General features: G+C 36.1%; 1 protein-coding gene across 31 annotated transcripts in view; it reads left to right on the forward strand.

Moving 5' to 3' along the window:
- The window catches only part of MYBPC1 (myosin binding protein C1), a 99,563-nt gene that overhangs the window by 61,050 nt on the left and 23,171 nt on the right, over positions 1-15,342 (forward strand). For all 31 annotated transcript variants that reach the window (XR_013522049.1, XR_013522051.1, XR_013522050.1 and 28 more), the window contains 4 exons: positions 8,829-8,988; positions 12,179-12,283; positions 13,436-13,624; positions 14,523-14,657. Coding sequence is in view for 24 of the 31 variants with exons in the window: in XM_009004465.5 (XP_009002713.1) it covers positions 8,829-8,988; positions 12,179-12,283; positions 13,436-13,624; positions 14,523-14,657 (589 nt within the window). In the remaining 7 variants the exon portion in view is untranslated. The remainder of the gene's footprint in view (positions 1-8,828; positions 8,989-12,178; positions 12,284-13,435; positions 13,625-14,522; positions 14,658-15,342) is intronic.

Genomic DNA, 15,342 nt, shown 5'->3' on the forward strand with positions numbered 1-15,342 from the left:
ATTTACTATTATAGTTGGAGACTTTGACATTCCTCTATCAGAAATAGAGATTCAGCAGACAGAAAATCAGTAAGGTCATAGCTGAACTCAACTATGCACTATCAATCAACTGTACATAACTAACATCTGTAGACTACTTCATCCAATAGCAGCAGATTACACATTCTTTTCAAGCACACATAGCATGTTCACCAAAATAGACCACATTCTAAGCCATAAAAACACCTTAACAAATTTTTAAAACTAGAAATCATACAATATCTGCTTTCAGAGACAATGGAATTGAACCAAAAATAAATAATTTACAGAAGTGAACTAAAAATAGATGAATAACAGAAAAATAGCCGAAAATACCTCAAATTCTTGAAGATTAAACAACATACTTCAAAGAAGACATTTTAAAAGAAAATTTAAAATATATTGAATTAAATGAAAATGAAAATACAACATATCAAAATTTTTAGGATGAAGTAAAAGCAGTGTTTAGAGGGAAATTAATAGCAATGACTGAATATATTTAGAAATAGGAAAGACATAAAACTAGTAATCAAAGTTTCCATCTTAGAAAACAAGAGAAATAAGAATAAATTAAATTCAAAGTAAACAGATAAAAGACATGATGCAAATTAGAGCAGAAATAAATGAAATTTTAAACAGGAAATTAATAGAGAAAATTAACAAAAGTTGGTTCTTTGTAAATATCAATAAAATTTATAACCCTCTAGCCAGGCTAACTAGGAAAAGAAGAGTCAAGACTAGTTAACAGAAATGAAAGAGGAACATTACTACAAATTCCATTAACATTAAAAAGATAGTTAAGGGATATTATGAACAACTCTATGCCTATAAATTTCACACCCTAGTTGAAATGGACTCCTTGAAAGATACAATCTTCCAAAATTCACACAAGAAGAAGCAGGCAATCAGAAAAGGATTATATTTCTTAAACAAATTGAATCAATAATTAATAACCTTCCAAAACAGCAGGTAGCAGGCTGCAATGGGTTTGATGATAAATTCCACCAAACATTTAAGGAAGAATTTGTGCCTTAATCTCTTTCAGAATACTTCCTAATTAAATCTATGAGAGCAGCTTTATCCTAATACCAAAATCAGAAAATTTCAGACCAATATCTCTCATAAACATAGATGCAAAAATCCTGAATAAAACATTAGTAAATCAAACCTAACAATGTATAAAAAGAATTCTGCACTAAAACCAAGTGGAACTTATTCTAGGTATGCAAGTCTGGCTCAAAATTTGAAAATCAATTAATGTAATCCACCATATCAACAGGCTAAAGGAGAAAAATCACATGATTCCATCAATGGATGAATAAAGAATCTTTGACAAAATGCATGATGAAGACTCTAAGTAAAATAGAAATAGAGGGAACTTTCTTCACTTTGATTAAAAAAAAAATCTACCCCCAAAAAACAAAAACAAAAAAACCAACAGCTAAAGTTACACTTAACAATGAGAAACTTGACGCTTTCTCACCAACATCAGAAATAAGGCAAGAGTGTACTCCTCTCATTACTGCTTTTTAACCTTGTACTGGAAGGCTTAGCTAATGCAATAAAAGAAGAAAAGAAGGTATGCAAATTGGGAAGGAAGAAATAAAATGGTCTTAGTTCACAGATAACATGTCTGTCTGTGTAGAAAATCTAAAAGAATGGATACAAAAACTCCTGAAACTAATATTTTATAGCAAGGTTGCAGGATAATACAATGTTCCCATACAAAAGCCAATTGTTTTCCTTTATACTAGCAGTAAACAAGTGGAATTTAAAATTAAAAACATATTACCACTTATATTCATACCCCCCAAAATAAAATACTTAGGTATAAATCTAATAGGTATAAAATCTATATGAGGAAAACTATAAGACTCTGATGAAAGAAATCAAAGAAAAAATAAATAAGTGAAGAGATACTCCGTATTCATTGATAGGAAGATGAAATATTCTCAAGATGTCCCAACTTAATCTAGAGATTCAATGCAATTCCAATCAAAATCCAAGCATGTTATTTTGTGGATATCAACAAACTGATTCTGAATTTCATATGGAGAGATGAAACACTCAGAATAGCCAACGCAATATTGAAGGATAAGAACAAATTCAGAGGACTGATAATACCCAATTTCATGACTTACTATAAAGCTTCCATAATGGAGACAGAATGATATTGACAAAAGAACAGAAAAATTGATCAGTAGAACAAAATACAAAGCCCAGAAATAGACTCACATAAATAGAGTCAACTGGTCTTTGACAAAAGAGCAAAGGCAATACCATGAAGCAAAGATAGTCTTTTCATCAAATAATTCTGGAACAATTGAAAATAAATGCCAATACAGACTGTATACTCTTCATAAGAATGAACTGAAAGTGGATCATAGACCTAAATGTAAAATGTAAAACTACAAAATTCCTAGAAGATAACACAGGTGAAAACCTAGATGACCTTGATTATGGTGATGATCCTTTAGATACAATACCAAAGGCACAATTTGTGGAAAATACAATTGATAAGCTGGACTTCATTAAAATTAAAATCATCTGCTCTGCAAAAGACAATGTCAAGAGAATAAGGAAAGCCATGAACTCAGAAAATAGTTGCAGAAGACACATCTGATAAAGAATCATTATACAAAATATACAAAGAACTCTTAAAACTCAGCAATAATGAACAACCTGATTAAAAAATGGGCAAAAACCTGAAAAAATACCTCTCACCAAAGAACATAAATAAATGACAAGTAAGCATATGAAAAGATGTTCAACATTACATGTTATTAGGGTATTACAAATTAAAGCAACAATGTCATTCATGTATTAGAATGGCCAAAATTCAAAACACCGAGAACAAAAAATGTTTGGAAGGATGTGGAGCAACAGGAACTCTCATTCATTGCTGATGGGAGTGCAAAATGATACAGATATTTTGGGAAATAGTCTGACAGTTTATTACAAAACTAAACACACTCTTACCATACAATTCAGCAATTGTGCTCCTTGGTATTTACTCAGATGAGTTGAAAATGCCCGTACAAAACCCGGCACACAAATGTTTATAGCAGCTTTTTTTAGAATTGCCAAAAGCTAGAAGCAACCGAGCTATCCTTCAGTAGGTGAATGAATATATAAAGTGCAGTACATCCAGATAATGGAATATTATTCAGCACTAAAAAGAAATAACCTATGAAGCCAAGAAAAGACATGAAGGAGCCTTAAACACATATTACTAAGTGAAAGAAGACTGTCAGAAAAGGTTACATACTCCCTAATTCCAACTATATGGCGTTCTGGAAAAAGCAAAATTATGGAGGCAGTAAAACAATGAGTGGTTGCCAGGGGCTAGGGGGAAGAGAGGGATGAATAGGTGAAGCACAGAGGATTTTTAGGGCAGTGAAATATTCTATGTGATATTGTAATTGTGCATACATGTCATACATGTGTCAAAACCCATAGAATGCGCAATGCCAAAAGTGAACTCTAATGGAAACTGAATTTTAGGTGATAATAATGTGTCAACATGGGTTCGTCAATTATAACAAATGTACACCATGGTGAAGGATGTTAATAGTGGGAGAGGTTGTGCATGTGTAGGGGTGTGTGACAGATGGAAACTCTCTGTACTTTCCACTCAATTTTGTTGTGAACCTAAAATTGCTCTAAAAAATAAAGTTTACTAATGAAAACAAAAAAAGTTGGGGAAGGAGTATTTCCTCCTCTTCCATTTTCTGGGAACAAAAAAGACTATCATTGAGCTATGGAGAACTTCAAACAGGCAAATATATGTCCCCAAAGACAGGACAGAACTGGAGTCCCCAAGGAGAAGGACAAAAAAATATTTAACTAACAATGGCCACAAAGTTTCCAAATTTGATTAAAAACTATGAACTTACAGATGCAAGAAGCTCAATAAACCCTAAGCACAAGAAGCGTTAAAAAAACTACACCAAGACCCATCACAAATCAAATGCTCAAAACGAATGGTTAAGAAAAATATTAAAAGCAGATAGAGAAAAATGTCACATTAAATAAAGAGGAACAAAGGCAAGGATGGCAGCATATTTCTCTGGAAGTATGGCAAGTGAGAAAACAGTAGCAACATCTTTAAAGTACTGAAAGAAAAAAAAAGCTGTCAACCTAGGATTCTATACTCAATAGAAATAAATTTAAGAAATGAAGGCAAAGTAAAATTATTTTCAGATATAGAAGAATTGAGAGAATTTATCACTATCTGACATGCACTACAAGAAATGTTAAAGGGAATCCTTGAAGTTAGAAGGAAAGTGATGCCAGCTGGAAATATTTTCACAAAGGAACAAAGAGAACCAGAAATAGTAACTACATGGATAAACAGAAGATTTTTTCTTAGTATTTAAGTATCTTAAAAAGAATACTGTTTAAACAAAAATTATGACAGTGTATTATAGGGTTTTCAACATAGGTATTCATAAAATTTATGACAACAAATATCCAAGTTCAGTAGTGAAGAAATAGAAGAATTAGGAAAGGTAAAAATGGAACTGTGTTACTGTAAATTTCTTCTATAGCTGCATCTTGACTTTTGATGGAGTTGCATCAGATAAACCCATAATAAGTTGAAAATATCATAAGTTGAAAAGGCAGCTGGGCACAGTGGCTCACACCTATATTCCCAGCACTTTGGGAGGCTGAAGCAGGCAGATCACCTGAGGCCAGGAGTTCAAGATCAGCCTGGCCAACATGGTGAAATCCCCTCTCTACCAAAAATACAAAAAGTATCCAGGTGTGGTGGTGCACACCTGTAGTGCCAGCTACTTGGGAGGCTGAGGTGGGAGAATTCTTGAACATAGGAGGCAGAGGTCGCAGTGAGCCAAGATCCTGCCACTGTACTCCAGCCTGAGCGACAGAGCAAGGCCTCATCTCAAAACAGAAAAAAAAAAAAAAGCATTTGATACACCTAACCTACTGAACCTCATAGCTTAACCTAGCCTACCTAAACATGCTCAGAACACTTACATTAGCCTACAGTTGGACAAATCACCAAATCACCTGGCAACACAGTACATTATAGATATCAGTTGTTCACCATCACGATCATATGGCTAACTAGGAGCTGAGGCTCCCTGCTGCCACCCACTATCATGAGAGTATCATACTGCATATTGCTAGCCTGAAAAAAGATCAATATTCAGAATTCAAAGTATGATTTCTACTGAATGCATATTGCTTTCAAACCATCACAAAGTCAAAAAATTGTATGTTAAAACCATTGTAAGTCAGGGATTGTTTGTAATATACATGAAGTATTATATCACTTGAAGGTAGATTGTGAAAAGTTAAAGAAGTTTGCTACAAACGCTAAAGAAGCCGCTAAAAAAATAAAACAGAGTTATAGCTAATAAATCAACAAAGAAAATAAAATGGAATCATAAAAATATTTAACCCAAAAGAAGGCAGAAAAAGGGGCACAAAGAACAGATGGGACAAGTTGGAAATAAATAGCAATAAGATAGAATTTCAAAGAGAAATCAGTGAATTTGAGATTTCAGTACTCTTCTCTCAATAGTTAAAAGAAGAAGTCAGAAAATGGGTAAGGGTTAGAAGACTTGAACAATACTACAAGCCATTTTGAACTGATTGACATTTCTAGAACTCTCCACTGCACAAAGCAAAATGGGTATTATTTTAAACTGCACATGGAAAATTTAACAAGATAGACCATATTCTGAACCAAAAATAATTTTCAATAAATGTAAAAGGATTCAAGACATGCAATGTATGTTTTCTGACCACAATGGAATTAGAAATTAATAATAGATCAGTAATGAGATCTTTCGTTTAAAAAAAAGAAAGAAATCAATAATAGATATCTGGAAAATTCCCAAATATTTGGAACCTAAACAACCATATCTAAGTACCTCATGGATCAAAGACATCATATGGTAAATTAGAAAATATTTGTGAACACATCCCATATTAGACTTGCAGAATACTCCTAAATCAGTACTGAATTTCCCTATAACAATTAAAGAAAATAAATTTGTAATTAAAAACACTTCACGAAGAAAATTTCAGGTCTAGATGACTTTACTAGACAGTTCAAACATTTAGCAAGAAACAACACCAAATTCTACAAAAACTTCCACAAAATTGAAGAAGAGAGATTATTTACCAACTCATTCTTTAAAACCAGTATTACCCTTATAGTAAAACCTGACAAAGACATTCCAGGAAGAGAATACTACAAACTAGTATCATTCATAAACATGGATTTAAAAGTTCTAAGCAAAATTTCGCAAAGCAAATCCAACAATATGTGGAAAGAATATATATAATACATCATAACAAAGGAGGGTTATCTCAGAAATCCAAAAGTTGGTTTAATATTTGAAAATAAATTAATATGTCATGATATTAACAAGTAGAAAAAAATGCAGCCCTCTCAATAGACATGGCAAGAACATTTGGCAAAATCCAGGATCTGTTCCTAATATTAATCTCTCAACAAACTCAGAAGTAAAAAGATCCTCCTTAACATGATAAACATCACCCATAAAAAATTTACAACTACTATTCTACTTAATAGTGCAAAACTGAATGATTTTCCTCTAAGATCAGAAAGAAGCGACATATGTCCACTCTCACTGCTTCTATTCAACATCATACTTAAGCTTCTAGCCAGAGCAACCAGACAAGAAAAAGAAATAAAAGACATCATATTCGAAAGGAAGAAGTAAAACTGTCTTTATTTGCAAATGGCATGATTACCAATGTAAAAAATCCAGTGGAACAGCAACAATAAAAACACTACCATAACAAATGTTCACAATAGCTTTATTTGAATATCCAAAAGCTGAAAATAACTCAAATAACCATAAACAGGTGAATGGATGAGTAAATTATAATATATTTATACAATGGACTGCTACTCAGCAATAAAAAGAAATGAATTGCTGATATACACAAAACATGGATGAATCTTAAAATAATTATGCTAAGTGAAAGAAGGTATACTAAAAAAGTATTTTTAATGTCATTTTTAAAAAAACACTTTAAAAATGACAATGCCAAGTTCTGACAAGGATATGGAACAATAAAATGTACATACATCACTTTTCCAAGGTAGATGTACCAGCAAAATAGTAATCCTTTTGGAAATTAGTTTGGTGGTTTTTATAAGTTGAATATGTTCTTACTATACAATTCCATGATGCTATGTCTACTTATTCACCCAAGAAAAATAAAGACATGTCCACACAAGAACCTGTATATGAATGTTTTAGCAGCTTTGTTCATACTTGTCAAAACCCAGAAACAACCCAAAAAGTCCAATTGTACAAACACACAGTTGGTACCTACATGAACTAACTACACATGGAATATACAATGGAATACTACTCAGCAATAAAGAGGAATGTACTAGTTATACATGCAGCAACAAGGAGGGATCTAAAAAGTATCATGCCAGGGAAAAAGCCAAATGCAAAAAGCTACAAACTGTTGGATTCCAGTTATAGGGCATTTGGGAAAAAGAAAAAAGAAGGACAGGTATTAGACCAGTGGTGGCAGGGAGCAGGGTGTAGGGTATAATTTAATTGCCAAGGAGCTTGGAGTCATGATTGAAGGTGATGGAAATGGTTTATATCTTGAGTGTGGTGGTAATTATACAATTGCATAAATTTGTCAAAATTCATAGAACTATATTTCTAAAAAGTGTGAATTTTGCTCTATGTAAATTACAGTGTACAAGCAAAACAAAACAAAATACAGAAAACTGAAGAGGATAGTGTAACACAACTCTGTAATTTTTTTCTCACATGAAAAAGAAAGGAGAAGGATTAGTTTTGGGGGTGAGAAAAAGAAAAAATAAATAAAAACAAAAGAGAACATCCATTATAATCTTACATTAGAATTTGGCTGATCTAGGGAAATTTTGTTCTATTACAAAATAGAAGAATTAGGACAATTATTTCAGGTATTCTTACTGTGATCACAATCTTAGGTTATTGAAGACTTATGAGTCCTAATAGAGACACAAAAGAGAAGAGAGTTTACCTAGTAGTTAGTGGCAAATAACCCAGATTCTAAATTACTTTGACCTTCTCTGTTTTTCCTCTGTGTATTGGCTATTGATTGTCTTATAGAATATACAACTTGGGAATCAGAAAAATGCAATCCTCCTTTAAAGTTAAGATTCAAGAAAGAAGAAAAAGTGAAAAATAGAAGAAAATAAATGAAAGAAAATATAACAGGAGGCTCAACCTCACTCTATCTTTACTTTGGGAATTAGATGTTCATTCTTTTACTAGAAGAAGAAAATGGAAAATTGGCCTTGCAGCCTTCTTCAACCCTCTTCAGTATTTTAAAATTTTCCAAACATCTAAGAAAATGAACAAGTCATTATTTAGTTTCTGATAGGAGTTTGAGGGTTTCTAATTTCATACACAGGGACTCCTCTCCTAGAATGACACTTCTGCACTTGTATTTTTAGTCCTCCAATTTTCTCTTGGAAAAGTTGGTGGCTAGTGGGCTTTGGGATCAAATCCCAATTCTGCTACTTCCTAGCTGTGTGACCTTGAGCAAGTAAGTCTCAGTTTCTTTATGTGTAAGATGCTATAATAATACCTTGTCATTAGAGTTGGGGGAGAATTAAACTGAGAAAAATATGTATTAGGCATGAACACTATATAGTTACAATATATAGTCTGCTAAATACACTATTTAATCTATACACTATATCATCTGTTAAATTCCTCAATTTACAAGACACTCTGAATAGCCATTGTTGTTGTGTAAATCATGTCACATTTTGTTTCTCTCCTTCTTAGGCTATAATGGAGGGCAGTGGTCGAATAAGGGCAGAATCTTACCCTGATAGCAGCACTCTGGTCATTGATGTAGCTGAAAGGGATGACTCTGGTGTTTACCACATCCATCTGAAAAACGAAGCTGGAGAAGCACATGCAAGCATCAAGATTAAAGTTGTGGGTAAGTCCTCCAGGTAAACAAACTTCTGGAATCAAGCTGACATGTCGAGATTGAGTAGACTTTCCTTCTTTGTTCTTCCCTTCCATTTCCTTCCTTTCTCTTTCCTTTGTCTTCTTTTTTCTTGCCTAGAGGACTTCTCATTGGAGGAAGAGTAGCTAAGGTGAGCCATTTGGGGTTATTGGCAATTAGCTCTCGAAAGTCATATTCCCTTTTGGTGCCCTTTAAACATCACTGAAACATAATTACTAAATAATGTCTTATGTCACAATCATTACAGAGAGGTAAGATCTGCTTTGGTCCTTAGACAACTATCTAAGTGCATTTTTCCTAAGCCCAAAACTGAGAAAAATGAGTCTAGCAGATAACTATTGTTCCAAGGTCTGATGCTCTCTTCTTCTCACTTTAGTTTCTCCTTAAATGACATATTTCAAATTGATCAAAAACTAAGGTCATTTTTATCAGACACTGAATTATATTTACAAGATATTGTGACTTGTCATTTCTGACTTGGATTTCTACCAGCAAACATCTTGAGTATTTCAACTGATGTAAAACTCCCTGATACAGTTCTATTGGAAGTTCACTTTGTGGTTAAAAACAACAATAACCATATTCAACATTTAGACAATAATTTCTTGGTTAACATTTTCAAGGTAAGGAACGAGAGTCTTAGGTTTCATCTGGGGTTTATTCTGTAATGTTGAGACACTGGTTTAAGGGATTTGGAGCCATTCTTATTTTTATTTGGAGCAAGGGGCAGGCTCATCTTCCCTTATCTCATATTGAGCAAAAATTTTTGCTCAAATTAGTTACTAACTTGTATTAATCTGTTTTCACGCTGCTAATAAAGACCTATTAGAGACAGGGTAATTAATAAAGAAAAAGAGGTTTAATGGACTCACAATTACTTGTGGCTGGGGAGGCCTCACAATCACAGCAGAAGGTGAAAGGCATGGCTTGCATGGCAGCAGACAAGAGAGAGAGAATGAGAACCAAGCCAAAGGGGTTTCCCCTTATAAAACCATCACATCTCATGAGATTTATTCACTACCATGAGAACAGTACGTGGGAAATTGCCCACCTGATTCAATTCTCTCCCACCAGGTCCCTCTCACAACACATGGGAATTATGGGAGCTACAATTCAAGATGAGATTTGGGTGGAGACAGAGCTAACCCACATCATTCCACCCCTGGCCCCTCCCAAATCTCATATCCTCACATTTCAAAACCAGTCATGCCTTCCCAACAGTCCCCCAAAACCTTAACTCATTTCAGCATTAACTCAAAAGGCCACAGTCCAAAGTTTCATCTAAGACAAGGCAAGTCCTTTTCATCCATGAGGCTGTAAAACCAAAAGCAAGTTAGTTACTTCCTGGATACAACAGGGGTGCAGGCATTAGATAAATACCCCCCACTCAAAATGGGAGAAATGGGCCAAAATGAAGGGGCTAAAGGCTCTGTGCAAGCCTAAAATCCAGTGGGGCAGTCAAATCCTAAAGTTCCAAAATGATCTCCTTTGATTCCATGTCTCACATCTAGGTAATGCTAATGCAAGAGGTGGGTTCTCATGGTCTTTGGCTCCACTCCTGTGGCTTTGCAGGGTGCAGCCTTCCTCCTGGCAGCTTTCACAGGCTGGTGTTGAGTGTCTGCAGCTTTTCCAGGTGCATGGTGCAAATTATTGGTGGATCTAGCTTTCTGGGGTCTGGAGGATGGTGGCCCTCCTTCACACAGCTCCATTAGGCAGTGCCCCAGTGGGGACTCTATGTGGGGTCTTCAAACCCACATTTCTCTTTCACACTGCCCTAGCAGAGGTTCCCCACAAGGGCTCCTTCACTGCAGCAAACATCTGCCTGGACATCCAGGCATTGCCATACATCCTTTGAAATCTAGGCAGAGGTTCCGAAACCTCAAAACAGGCTCAACACCAGGTGGAAGCTGAGAAGTCTTAGGGCTTGCACCATCCGAAGTCACAGCCTAGCCCGTTTTAGCCATGGCTAAAGTGGCTGGGATGCAGGGCACCAAGTCCCTAAGCACACACAGCAGGGGACTCTGGGCCTGGCCCATAAAACCATATTTTTCCTTCTAGGCCTTGGGGCCTATGATGGGAGGGGCTGCTGCAAAGGTCTCTCACATGTCCTGGGGGCATTTTCCCCATTGTCTTGGGGATTAACAGCTGGTTCCTCCTTATTTATGCAAATTTCTGCAACCTCCTTGAATTTCTCTTCAGAAAATGAGTTTTTCTTTTCTATTGCATCTTCAGTCTGCAAATTTTCTAAACTTTTATGCTGTTTCCATTTAACTAATGCTTTTAACAGCACCCAAATCACCTCTTAAATGCTTTGCTGCTTAGAAATTTCTTCCACCAGATACCCTAAATCATTTCCCTCAAGTTCAAAGTTCCACAAATCTCTAGGGTGGGGGCAAAATGCCACTAGTCTGTTAAAACATTGTAAGAGTCACATTTACTCCAGTTCCCAACAAGTTCCTCATCTTCATCTGAGACCACCTCAACATGGATTTCATTTTCCATATCATAATCAGCATTTTGGTCAAAGCCATTTAACAAGTCTCTAGGAAATTCCAAACTTACCCACATTTTCCTGTCTTTTTCTGAGTCCTCCAAAGTGTTCCAAGCTCTGCCTGTTACCCAGTTCCAAAGTCACTTCCACATTTTTGGGTGTCTTTACAGCCATGCCCCACTCTACCAGTACGAATTTACTGGATTAGTCTGTTTTCATGCTGCTGGTAAAGATACCCCCAAGACTGGGTAATTTATAAAGAAAAAGGGGTTTAATGGACTCACAGTTCCTTGTAGCTGGGGAGGCCTCACAGTCATGGTGAAAAGTGAAAGCCATGTCTTACATGGCAGCAGACAAGAGAGAAACAATGAGAACCAAGCCAAAGTGGTTGCCCCTTACAAAACCATCAGATCCCTTGAGATTTACTCACTGCCATGAGAACAGTATGGGAGAAACTGCCACTATGATCCAGTTATCTCCCATTGGGTCCCTCACAACATTCAAGATTAGATTTGGGTGGGGACACAGCCAAACCATATCATAAGTGTAATTCAATAAACACAGAAAAATACTGACACAACAGTTTCTATGATTATCACCAAGCAACATATTTTCCTCTTTTTTTGTACTCCCTCTTCCTTATTTTATCCAATTTTTTGTTTACTACAGACCTCCCTGATCCTCCAGTGGCACCAAATGTGACGGAAGTGGGAGATGACTGGTGTATCATGAACTGGGAGCCTCCTGCCTATGATGGAGGGTCTCCAATCCTAGGTGACTATGTGTTGCTTAGTCTGTGTAACTGCCAGTGCAGTTGTGTCCTCTTTACACAGCTTAGTACAGAGCACGTTTTAAAATATTGCATTTAGAAGAAAACCTATTTCACTGTGACTTTATGCATTCAAAATGAAATATATATGTTGAGATGCTCTGCAATTACTTGAGATTTAAACAGCTCTGATGAATATAATCTGATCTCTGGTTTTCTTTTTTTTTGTTTGACATTTATACACACTAATTTTGAAGTAACTATAAGCCTAGTTTCCACTATCCTAGCCAGTGAATGTCTGATTGTACAGGATTTTGTCTATGAAGAAATTTCTTTTAGAATTAAATGCTTAGGCTGAGCGTGGTGGCTCACACTGATAATCCCAGCACTTTGGGAAGCCTAGGTGGGCAGATCACTTAAAGCCAGGAATTCGAGACCAGCCTGGCCAACAAGGTGAAACCCCGCCTCTACTAAAAATACAAAACTTAGCCGGGCATGGTTGTGTGCACATGTGGTCCCAGCTACTTGCTGCTCAGGAGGCTGAGGTGGGAGGATGACTTGAGCCCGGGGACATGGAGGTTGCAGTGAGCCAAGATGACGCCACTGCACTCCAGCCTGGGCAACAGAGTGAGAATCTGTCTCAAAAAAAAAAAAAAAGATTTAAATGCTTAGAAGAATTTGCTTCCCCTATGGCATGAGAATTTTTTCTCTTTGCTAACAATGAGACTCACAAAACTGGTCATTTCCGCCTTCTTCTCTTCATTGCTGGGACTCAGAATCAACTACATTGGCTCTGAATACATTGTTTACCTATAGTGACTAAGTTGCTATGGCTGACTTATCTGTGATCCATTTTTCTTCTCTTTGTAGTACAATTTTAATTTTTCAGTCCCATTATTTTTATCTATATTTTATATTAATATTTATATTATCTTGTAATAGGTAGGTTAAAAATATTTACATACATGTATGACTATTTTATATAGATTGCTAACAAAAGGCAAAATTTCAAGGACTTCTAATATCTGACAAAGTTTAATTTAGGAGACCTAGATGTACGGCTTTTGTGTCTATTTTTGTTTGTATCTCAGTTGATTTTATCACAGTTCCTGCACTATAGCTGTGTAGTTAATAGTTTTCATTTTGCATACCTACAGGATATTTTATTGAGAGGAAGAAGAAACAAAGCTCCAGGTGGATGAGGCTGAATTTTGATCTCTGTAAAGAAACAACTTTTGAGCCCAAGAAGATGATTGAAGGTGTAGCCTATGAGGTCCGCATCTTTGCAGTCAATGCCATCGGCATCTCCAAGCCCAGTATGCCCTCCAAGCCTTTTGTTCCTTTGGGTAAGTCAAGAGAGATGAGTCTTTGTCATGGAAATCAATGCCCCAGAGTATGACTGCTTTCTCTCTGATCCCTAACTGGAACGAGCCTAGATGCTTCTTAGAGTGGTAGGTGGGTAGGAGCTTGGAAACAGGGACAATTTTATGTCTAAGAAATTAAAAAGTAGGTTTGGTCAAGCTGAATAACTTTATAACATAGGCCCTGGAATTCATTACCAGAATTCCAATGCCAACTGTGGGTGGCTCTGGTTGCCATTACCCACTAAAAACATGTTGCTGAGACCATGGACATATGACTACCCTCCATCTGCCCTTCTGAAGGTATTAGGCTATTAATATAACCCAACTTCTTAGTGTAAACAACTGTCACTAAAACAAATTGAGATTAGTTCAACAGGCCACACTTGGAAACCGGTTTCTTTGCTTTACGGTCACACCTTAAATGTTACCTGTTGAATCAAAAAAGTTAATTCAGTGAAGGCAAAAAAAAAAAAAAAAAAGAAAAGAAAAATCTCCATTATTTTATGACCATGAGGTATTTTTTTCAATGGAAAGGAAACGTAATACAAGAGTTTGCACTTGGAAATTAGAGAGCAGCAGGAAAATTATTCTAGATTATTAGATCCCAAACCTTGACTTCTTCAACTTCCTTGGATCTTCCAGCTTCCCACACCAGTTTCTCAATTTGGGAAAAAACGTGTGAAAGCATTTCCAAAATTCTCACATTGATCAGATCCTTGCCTTGCATACAACCATGCTCAAGGTGTCTTAACTAAATTTCATTAAGATGTGGGGCTTTTGTATCTGTTTTTATTTGTATCTCAGTTGATTTTACCACGGTTCCTGTACTAGAGGCTGTGTTGTTGATAGTTTATTCTTTTCTGTCTCTTTTATCTTTAAGCTGTAACAAGCCCCCCTACTCTTCTGGCTGTGGACTCTGTCACTGACACGACTGTCACGATGAAGTGGCGCCCCCCAGACCAGATTGGTGCGGCAGGTTTAGATGGCTATGTGCTAGAGTATTGCTTTGAAGGAAGTAAGTACAACCAGTAGATAAAACGAACACTGTCATCAGTGGGTGAGATACGTCCCTCCCCTTTCTTTTGCCTCTCTTTATTGAGAATGCATCACCTTCCTACTGAAAATAAGATTAAGCCAATGTTGTCCTTCTGAGATGTATAAAAATTAAGCCCTTTTTTAGTTCTTGGTGCTTATAAATTGATATCTCAAAAATACCTTGGCCAGGCTGCTGGATTGGATGCCATAATTGAACTAAGACATGGGAAGAAGAGATTGTAACAACACTTCAGGGACTTCCACTTCTTGCGCTGGTGGTATTGAATTGCACCACAGCAAAATAAAAGTCTAGTTACAATGAAGCCAGTTGGAAATTCTAAAACCTATACTGAGCCAAAGTTAACTATCAAAAGAGTGGCCTATTCTGGATAATAAAAAGAGACGACATATTTGGCTAGTGATCATAACCTGCCTTCATCTAAAAATAAGAAGAATTAAGAACCGCTCTTAGTTTTAAAGGAAGCAGCATTAAATCCTAGAGCATGTAAGAAATAAGTTCAATATGTAGCAATAACTTTTCTCAGTGGTTGGGGATACAAAAATGTAATCAGTTGGCCAGGTGTGGTGGCTGAAGCCTGTAATTCCAGCACTTTGGGAGGCCAAGGTGGGCTGATCACGAGGTCAGGAGTTCAAGACCAGCCTGA

The sequence above is a fragment of the Callithrix jacchus genome, chromosome 9 (genome assembly GCF_049354715.1).
Source record: "Callithrix jacchus isolate 240 chromosome 9, calJac240_pri, whole genome shotgun sequence".
NCBI lineage: Eukaryota > Metazoa > Chordata > Mammalia > Primates > Cebidae > Callithrix > Callithrix jacchus.